Below are 10,412 nucleotides of genomic sequence, written 5' to 3' on the forward strand. Positions count from 1 at the left end.
TCCTAGAGTAGTTCATTGTTTTTACTTTGCCTAATCATTATTTTAATAAGTTTTTATGATATTAATAATGAAAAGCTGGTAATTTTAGTCCAATGATGTGAGTAATTCAAATGCTCATTGTTGTGACAACTCACAAGTGAGGTCCACTATATATGATTTACTGGTACATAGATTGCACTGGTTGATTCTTGGAAGTCCTCTGTTCGAGCCTTTGTGACTCTGAGTAGCAGCAAGTGAGCCACACTATAGAATTTTAATAGACAGGAATCAACCCGTCTCAATGCTAAGGAAAGGAAGAGACTTTAGAGCTTGTGGATGCAGAGTATGTTTTACTTGGTATAGAAGGCATCTACGAGCCATTACTGGATCTGTGAAGTGTGAACTTATTAAGAAACTAAAAAAGTCTTTATTACTCGTTTTGCTTCAGCTACAAGATTGGTCTTCACCATATTCTGAATTCCTTTTCCACGAGGGTTTGACCAAGGTTTTGCCGGCAGTTTCCTCTTTCTCTGTAATTGGGACCCGATTCAAAGAACCCAACTTTAAGCAAATACTATACGATTGTCAACTGAATACAATGCCATCTCCATCATTCCTAGACTAGAAGCTTAACCATCTGATTTAAATTATGGAAATAATTTTAATTTAATTACTATCTTAAACATACGAGAAATGTTAACGGATGGCCTAAGGGTATTATGTTAATGAACTATTTTTAGAATTTTTTATAGGAAAATGAAAAAGCAATTGACTTTTTTTACATCTTTTTCATTAAAGTGGTATAAAAAATTTTCTAAAATAATTCATTAATCAATGCTTTAAAGGCATCCGTTACCACATATTAATAATTATTTTTAGACGTTAAACATCAAACAACTCACCCTTTTCTATTAAACACAAAAACTCTTCTCCAATTTTAGTTGAAGTATATAATGTCATGAAGCCTCGTAATCAGAGTTTAGCTTTGTTTTGTGATCAATTATGAAGATAGACATATGTTATTTTAGATCAATTGACAGGTTCATAAAATTTGTTTCTAGTGTCTTCATTTGATACCTTCTTAAGAGGGGAATTGGCAAAATGTACCCATCAATCCATATTAAGTTGGAGTGAACATTTAATATGAATCATCTATTATCTTTAATGATTCTGAATACCAAATTTGATATTATCCCTACAAGCTACAATTGTAAAATTTTTTATATATTAAAAAGAAAAAAAGGAAGGAAAAAAGAAAAAGAAATAGAGAGTTCAAAAAACAAGTTCTCTTATATGGACTTACAAGCACCTAACATGAATAAAAAAAGAAAAAGAAAATGTAAAGCTATATGATAGATACTACTTGGGATTTAGGTTTATTTTCTAATTCTTAAAAAAAATATATATATATTTAGTTACTGTATCTTAGTCTTTTATTTGAATTCAATCATACGATTTTATTAGTTAATAATGTACATAATTAAATTCATTTATACTACATTAACCAATACAATTACGTGATTGATTATATATTTTTTTAGATAATGATTGATTATATTTTTATACACTCATCCCAATATCACATATAGATTTAAAAACTAATCAAGACAAAAAGGTCAAAATCACTAGCTACAATTGTTCTTAGCCTGAAACAATTCATTTCCTCCAAAAAAAAAAATAAATAAATAAAGGGGGGTCACGATTTACACGACATTTTGATTTCCCAAACCTTCCCCGAGTTCCCAATCTTCCAAGCAACCTACTCCACATTTTCTTTCTCAACCAGAAACTTTTATTATTTTCCCATCTCACAACGATATTTCAAATCCCCCCCTCTCCTCTCCTCTTCAAATTCCAATTCCCACTCACACCCACACCCACCCACACAAAAACACACACAATTTCCAACTCTCTCTCTCTCTAAAAAGAAGGGTAGGTCTGCTTAAGCCGTTGAGACAACTACCGAGTCTCTCTGACTTTAAAAACTCTCTCTCTCTCTCTTTGATGCAAGTTTTCCGGAGCTTCATATTGGAATCGGACTCGGACCCATGTTGAGCTGGACCTCCTCCTATTGCTCTCACTCTCTCACCCACCACCGCCCTCTGCTTTTTCGTCCCTCTATCTCTCGAAACATTAGGGTTCCGACCCGACCCGTTCCTCTCTGCCCCAATACCCGAACTCTCCGAACTTCTCAATCTTTCACCCTCTCATACAACGTAAGCAATTTAATCATTTCTGTTTATATGTATATTTAAGCTTTTGATGCATTAATTTGTGGAACATTAGAGTTGTATTTAAACGCAATTATGACTATGAATAAGGTTTTTTTTTTTTTTTTTTTGGGTGTAGAAATTGAAAATTTCATGCTTTAGAAATGAGGAATTTGCTGCAGAAACCCCAAAGAAGGAATTTATTGAACATTATTTGCCTGAGGAATTGGTGAAGTCGGAAAACGATAATTCAAGCGCGGTTAAAAGAGATTGGGGTTCCACTCTTAGAGAGGTATATTCTATTTTTTTTTTCTGTTTTGTTTTAATTCATTCGTATATTATCGGCAGCTGATTTTAATGCTTTTGAGTTTTGGGTATTTGATTTGGATTGTCTAGCATTTGATATGTGGAAAAGAACTAAAAATCTGTTGATTGTAGTAAGGCTCTTGTCTAGACTTTGTGTTGTTTGATTTGTTGGTGCGCGAATTTATGATGCAGTTTGCATTTATAGAAGTAGTAAAAAAAAAAAAAAAAAAAAAAATTTGAGAGTACGAGTTTGGATAAAATAGAATGATAGAAAAGAACACGTGGCCTATCCCGACTAGTCTATTGGGGATTTGTGCTTACCCTAAAAATTTGGGACTATGGTTTAGGTATTTGTGTCGAATCTGCTCTCAAGTTAATGGACTTATAGGCTTAGGGATTTAATCAACTAAACTCCGTAACTCCTTGATGAATATCTTCAAACAACATGTTGTGACCATTTGGGCTTGGTTTACTCTGTAATGAATGACTAGGATAGGTTGTCTTTATTCAAACAAAGGGAACCGAATGTTTCCTCGGTACTTTAGTTTAGTAGTACAACTTTTGTAATATTAAGTAGCTGTAGACAGAATTACTTTAGTTTAGACTCTGTTGTTTGATTCGTTTTTGCGTGAATTTATTATGCAGTTTGCATTTATAGAAGTTGTGAAAAAGAAAATACATGTAAGTTAAGAAGGTATTAGAGAGTATGACTTTGGATGAAATAGAATGGTAGAAAAGAATACATGCGGCCTATCCTAACTAGTCTATTGAGGATTTGTGCTGACCCTAAACATTTTCGGACTATGGCTTGGTTTATGTTGTTTTAGTTGGTATTTGTGTTGAATCTGCTCTTAAGTTAATGGGCTTATAGGCTTTTAGGGATTTAGTCAACTAAACTCCATAACTCCTCAATGAATATCTTCAAACAACATGATGTGACCGTTTAGGCTTGGTTTACTCTGTAATGAATGACTAAGATAGTTGGTCTTTATTCAATCAAAGGGAACCGAAGGTTTCCTTGGTACTTTAGTTTAGTAGTACAAATTTTGTACTATTAATATTAAGTAGCTGTAGACAGAATTCCATTTGCCTAGTTAGTATTGGGTGAAGTCCTGCAATGAGTGCAACCCTCATGTTTAGTTGCTAGCGTTGAGTTTGGAGCCTTGAGTAGACTGCTGATGATAAGTTGGACAACGGTGAGGATAATATCAAGTCATCATGCCTCTTATGCAAACCCTGTACAAATTAGACCACATAGTCTACAGGAAATAGTTGGGTATGGGAATGGAATTTGGAATTGAATGACAGAATTTATGATGTGTGGATTTGCATGACAGATGGGTTCCTAGATATTGAAGGAAAAGAAAAGAAAAAGAGTAGTTTCTAAGGATTTCCTTTGTAATCCCAAGATGCTGCTAAAGTTAACATTTTTTTTTTAACTCCACTCCAGAAAATTTGATGGAAAATTAGTTTTCAACTTATATCCGAAAGAGGGAATGTAATTTTTCTTTTTACTAGGAAATTGTTACACCTTAATTATTATAGTTGGGTATGGGATTGGAATTTGGAATTGAATGACAGAATTTATGATGTGTGGATTTGCATGACAGATTTTCTTTATATGGGTTCCTAGATATTGAAAGAAAAGAAAAGAAAAAGAGTAGTTTCTGAGGATTTCCATTGTAATCCCAAGATGCTGCTAAAGCTAACATTTTTTTTAACCCCACTCTCCAGAAAATTTGATGGAAAATTAGTTTTCAACTTATATCTGAAAGAGGGAATGTAATTTTTCTTTTACTAGGAAATTGCTTTGAAACACCTCAATTATTATAGTTAATTATGAAGTTTTAAACATATGTCATTCCCTAACTGGCTTGGTTTTGCAGGTTGCAAATGCAGTGTTTAGGGTGATTGGGAGCCAATGGACTGTACCTTGGACGGCAGAGACCATACTGCAGGTTATGCTTCTTTGGATTGCTGCATTCTGGTTCATAGGCTCATGGATGGTTCCATTTGCAGCTCACGTGGCAGGCTTCAACAAGGAATCCTTGACTTTTAGAGGACAAGCCTTATTCAGCCTCATAACTGATGTAACTGAAGGCATTGCTGGAATTGCAATCCTTCATCGTTGCCTGTCCAGGTTTCGTCCTCTCCCACCTGATTGGTTTAAGCTTAGCCTGAGAGGAAACTGGCATATTGATGTTCTTCTGGGATGTCTCATGTTTCCCCTGGTCAATCGACTCTCACAGTTCAACCTTAACCTTCTGCCTCTATTGCCTTCAACACCTGTCACGATCTCAAGTGTTGAGCAGTCAATTTTGGCTAGGGATCCTGTGGCAATGGCATTGTATGCAATAGTAGTTTCAATTTGTGCTCCTGTCTGGGAGGAAATAGTCTTCCGTGGTTTCCTTCTTCCTTCCTTGACCAAGTACATGCCTGTATGGTGTGCAGTGCTGGTGAGCTCGGTTGTCTTTGCTCTAGCACATTTTAATGTACAGAGGATGCTACCGCTTGTATTTCTTGGGGTGGTAATGGGTGTTATTTTTACACGGTCGAGGAATCTAGTACCATCAATGCTCTTGCATAGCCTTTGGAATGCATTTGTGTTCTTGGATTTAATGAAATAGCTTCTTGAAGTTGTGCTTAATATGTAAGTTCGGTGATAGGTTAATCTAATGTAAATGAAGCACAACTTCAGTCTGATTTCATGGGGCTGCAATTCTTTGAAGGATCTAGCCTGTGCCCCTTACAAGGATGGATGCCTACCCGCATCAGCAAAGTTGATCAAACATTGCTCACACAGAAAGCAGTATAAAAGTCCTCCAACTGAATGCAAGAAGTATCGGGCTGTTGGGTTATTCCATCAAAATTTGTATGTTGAGAGCATCAATCTACTACTTTGTTCATGTCATTAATGACATACATGGTATAAAGTAAAGAAGCAGAATGTGAACAATCATTTTTCCCAAAAGGATCTTGCAACTTGCATTCCAGCAATGTAAAACGCTTTTGTAAATTTCTTGATCGTCTCTCTCTCTCTGTATGTGGTGGAATACATTTTGGGTTCCTAGGACTAATTCATCTAGGATAGCCTTGTCACCTAACCAAAGAAATATTTCGACTCATTATCCTGGAGGGGAAATCAAGATAGGTGCACTTATTTTCCTGGCTCGAAAAGAGGATAGGATAGCATAAATTTTTCTTGTCCCGTCTCATCGTATTTTGTTTTGCCTGTTTCTTCTGTGTATATATTTATCTACCTTTTCTTTTTTATTTTTTTTTTTGGGTAATTTGTTATTGCAGGGGATCGAACCCTCGAGTTAGCGGACACATAAGGTACCACTCAGGCAACTAGGCCCGATAGTATATATTTTTCTACTTACGTATATATAAACTTAAATTAGTCATATAATTTAATCTTAAAAAAGAAAAAGAAAAAAGAGAAGCAATTATAGTATCATCCCAAAACACTCATACTCTCACAACTCACAAAGTGCCAATGCCACCTCATTATAAACGGTAAAATGCTTCAATCCAATTCCTTATCAATCCGCTTCACTTCTACCATGTGTGTTTCTCCACTCCAAAGAAGGGGCAAATTTTGTTTGTCCCATATTAATGGCAAAACGGGCGGGTCGGATCGGGTCAATTGGGTCACGGGTCACTTTAAGCGGGTTGAAAACGGGTTCATGTCAATCGGGTTGCGGGTCAAGTCGGGTCGGGTTGGGTTGACCAGTATTTTTCACATGAAATTTTTTTTTTTTTTAATTTTTTTATAAAGAAAACAATATGTATTTGTCATTTGGATAGTTATGCAACATATTATTTGATGAAAAATGCATTATTTTGAATTCACTACTTATATCAAGAATAAACTCAGTTAAACTTATTAATACTTATTCAATAATTTTAAAATTATACAAATCCTAACATTGCTATCTAAAACAAAACAACACAAAGATACAAGTATACAAGTTTTATTTTTATACAATATCAACATTCCAAAAAAAAAAATTACAAATGACTTATTGGATAACTCATTTGATAAAGAATAAAAACATATAAGAAAGTTACAATTTTAAAAATTAATTTTATAATCTTTTATCAATTGTGGTTGACACTCTATTTCAATTTGAGATATACATTAAAGTTTGATTGCTTATTTATTTATACTTAGTCTTTTTTATGAAGATCATATCATTGTTAAGCAGCACACACTTTAGGAAATATCATAATTTATTTTGAAAAACCGTTTATTTTGAACATAAATTGTTAAAAAATAGATCTAAGCATTCATAATTTATACTAATTTGATACTTTGGCTTTACTATTTTCACACTTGTGAATGTGTCTCACACATATCTACAATTTTAAATATGTTTTTAACTTTACTGTAACCAGATTATCTTGACATGTACTTTGCTATTTGATATCTAAAAATCTTTACTCATTACAGAATGCTCAACCATTTATTTTTCAATTAATTTGCATGCAGTTATGTAAATGTATCAATTGTTTCCTTAAAACTCACAATAAACAATTAAACCAATATTGTCTTAATTTCACTATTTTTTTTACCAAAAAAAAAAAGTTTTTAAAAAATAGTTCGGGTTCGGGTCGGTTCACAGGTTGGGTCGGGTTGACCTGCAAAAAACACAAGTCGGGTCACAGGTCAACCCGTTTTTGTTTCGGGTCAAAAAAATCGGGTTCGGGTCGGATTTTTTTTTGGGTCGGGTCGGGTCGGTCGAGTCAAAAAATTCTGACCCATTTTGCCATGTCTACATATTATACTATATCATCTCAATCCGTCCCTTCTTGTTTGTGTATATTTATCTCTTATTATATATAAAAACTTAAATTAGTCATATAATTTAATCTTTAAAAAAAAAAAAATTCTAGTATCATCCCCAAAACACTAATATACTCCTACAACTCACAAACAAGTGCCAACGACACCTCATTACAAATAGCAAAATGCTACCACCCACTTCCTTCTCAATCCATTTAAGCCATGTGTCTCCACTCCAAAGAATGTACAAAATCTAGTCATATCATCTTCTGTTACCCTCCCTTATTAGAATGAACATTCCTTAGTATATGAAATTTGGTTGGAAAGTTGAAAATCTAATCAATATTTAACATGGTAGTCAAATGGTTTAGCACATCAGGATTTTTTTCGACTTTGAAACTTCAATTGGACCAACATTGCTTGAATCCCTCACAGGGTCACATTGCTTAAAATTTTGTTGGGCCTCTACAAACAGCAACATTGCACATTCTCTATGTATCTTTATTTATTTATTAATAGGCTCTTAATATCTTATTGATTGGGGTTTTTGCATGGGTCTGAATTGCTTAAAGCTTAATGTGAGCTTAGGCTGTTCATAATAGGGTTATCATTTATCAATGTTATTTCTTCTAATACACCCAATTATACATCAATGTAAATTACGTAATCTCTTTTTGTTCAATTAAATACTTTCATTTAGCCCAATCATTGCCTGATTCTCTAGCAATCCATATATGTATTTTGGTTTCTACAAAAACAGAACACGTACCCAAAAAAAAAAAAAAAAAAAACAAAAAAAAAAAAATTTCAAAATGTCAGAAGTGGGATTTGAAACCCACGCCCTCGTTAGAGGACCAGAACTTGAGTCTGGCGCCTTAGACCACTCGGCCATCCTGACCGTCGGTTATATTAGCTTTGATTTTATTTAATAAACAATAGGAAGTACAGTCAAAACTCAAAGGTAATCTTAAATTGACAACCCCTGGTTGTCCTTATCCTAGTCCTAGCTGGATTCATTTCCTACGAAGACTAAAGCTATAGTCAACCACTCAATTAGCTCTGCTTTACATTTTCGGGTCCCTTATTTGGGATCTGCTTCTGAACAATTTTTTTTTAGGCCAAGTGGATCCTTGTGAACAATGACCGAGGAACTCGTAAAATCCTAAACACAAAAAAAATCCATCTCAGAAACACTATATTCATGCATGCTTGGAAAGAAATGTGTCCTTGTCACATTAAAAAAAAAGGTGTCTTTATGTGATTTTCATTAACTTAATTGGTTATGTAGCAATGATTTGATTCGAATCAAAACTGTATCTTCATGGAGAATCTCTTCAAGTTTCATATTTGCCCAAGTATTTTTTATGTATTTAATCTTAGAATTCGACATTTACATCCCCAATGTGTTGATTGTAATGATTAAATTAGCCATTAGTTACATGTGTATTAAGTTTATAATAAATAATAAATATATTATTTATATATGTTTTGTGGGGCCCAATAATCTATGGGCCAGGTCCATTTGCTCGTGGAGAGTCCGAAGGCCCAAGCCGAGGAGAGCTATGGCCCAAGCCGAGGAGAGCCATGACCCAAGCCCGATAACATAGAGCACAAGACTGTTTTGGAATACAGCCGAGAACAGTTCAGTCCTCGGCAGATCCAAAATCCCATCGGAATAAAGGGGTAAAACTGGTATAGGACTAAACTTGAAAGGAGACCTAAAATATCTTGGGAAAGTTACCCCTATGACCCTTCCCAGATAAGATTCTGCACCTAGCAGAGCCGTATTCTTCAGCCTTATCTATCATCCCCAACAATTCTGAGATTAGACTGATGGGACAAATATCAGTCTTGTAAAGGTTGACCCTACACGTGGACGAAGGACAGTTAACGCAGACGAGTATAAAAGAAGAAAGTAAGTAAATCTAGGGGGGGCCCCATCCCACCTCCAAAAAAAGAGAGACTACATGGGTGAGAACCCCTAAACAACACCTGAGATGACGGAAAAAAAACCCATCATCGGGTAACCGAGGTAAGACCTTAATGGTCCTCGGATCAAGTCCGAGGAGACCCATCCCATAGGATGCGACGCCGTAGGGCTTAAATGTTCAAGCCCAAATCCTTTTTCTACACGAATTCCTCTAAAACCAAGAACGGGCATCGCCCCGTGACCAACGGCTAGCTTTTCAAACCCACTCTCTACAAATCATATTGTGAGGGATCTTTCATATGCGAGCCCAACATCATTACTGGGCCGTAAAGGAATTGTGCCCTTACAATTGGCGCCGTCTGTGGGAAAGCTTGCGCGTTGGCGAAGGTGGCGTTGGAGTCAACTCTCTAGCAAGCAGAAACTCTTGGGGTTTCCTCCGTCTCCGGCGACATACAGTTGCTGCTCCGGCGTAAACTTCTGCTAGGGGCTACGCCTTGCAGTGCCAAGGGCGTGGGCATGTCTAGGGGCTTCCGGCCTCAAGCCACCTATTTCCGCCCTGGCATAGGGGCTTATTGTCAAAAAATAAACCTTACAAGTTTTGGACAGAACCAAGGTCTTGGACAGAAACCAAGTACAAAAAATAAACCTTACAAGTTTTGGACAGAACCAAGGCCTTGCATGGTCCTCGGACTCAAGCCTATGGGGAAACCAAGTACAAAAAATAAACCTTACAAGTTTTGGACAAAACCAAGGCCTTGCATGGTCCTCGAACTCAAGCCTATGGGGAAACCAAGTACAAAAAATAAACCTTACAAGTTTTGGACAGAACCAAGGCCTCGCATGGTCCTCGGACTCAAGCCTATGGGGAAACCAAGTACAAAAAAATAAACCTTACAAGTTTTGGACAGAACCAAGGCCTTGCATGGTCCTCGGACTCAAGCCTATGGGGAAACCAAGTACAAAAAATAAACCTTACAAGTTTTGGACAGAACCAAGGCCTTGCATGGTCGTCGGACTCAAGCCTATGGGGAAACCAAGTACATAAAAGAAAAACTGTTACTTGAACATTGAAATCCATCCGAGGAGAACTCCCCGTTAACAGTTGGGTTGATCTCTAAAACTGCACGGATCCCCCAGTCTACCCTCGGATCCCCAACACCAAAGGGATTGATGTGATATAGTGCAATATATTACCCAA

At 36.0% G+C, this 10,412-nt stretch overlaps 1 protein-coding gene and 1 non-coding gene across 2 annotated transcripts; one reads left to right on the forward strand and one right to left on the reverse strand.

Moving 5' to 3' along the window:
• The first annotated feature begins 1,689 nt into the window (after positions 1-1,689).
• On the forward strand, positions 1,690-5,524 carry LOC115975369. The gene is made up of 3 exons (XM_031096126.1): positions 1,690-2,195; positions 2,329-2,481; positions 4,382-5,524. The coding sequence occupies exons 1-3, from the start codon at positions 2,028-2,030 to the stop codon at positions 5,120-5,122; spliced, it is 1,062 nt and encodes a 353-aa protein (XP_030951986.1). The 5' UTR covers positions 1,690-2,027; the 3' UTR covers positions 5,123-5,524.
• A 2,573-nt stretch (positions 5,525-8,097) lies between these two features.
• On the reverse strand, positions 8,098-8,182 carry TRNAL-CAA. The gene has a single exon. It is a non-coding gene; the product is annotated as a tRNA-Leu (tRNA).
• Between the last annotated feature and the right edge of the window lie 2,230 nt (positions 8,183-10,412).

This window comes from Quercus lobata, chromosome 2 (assembly GCF_001633185.2).
Source record: "Quercus lobata isolate SW786 chromosome 2, ValleyOak3.0 Primary Assembly, whole genome shotgun sequence".
Lineage (NCBI taxonomy): Eukaryota > Viridiplantae > Streptophyta > Magnoliopsida > Fagales > Fagaceae > Quercus > Quercus lobata.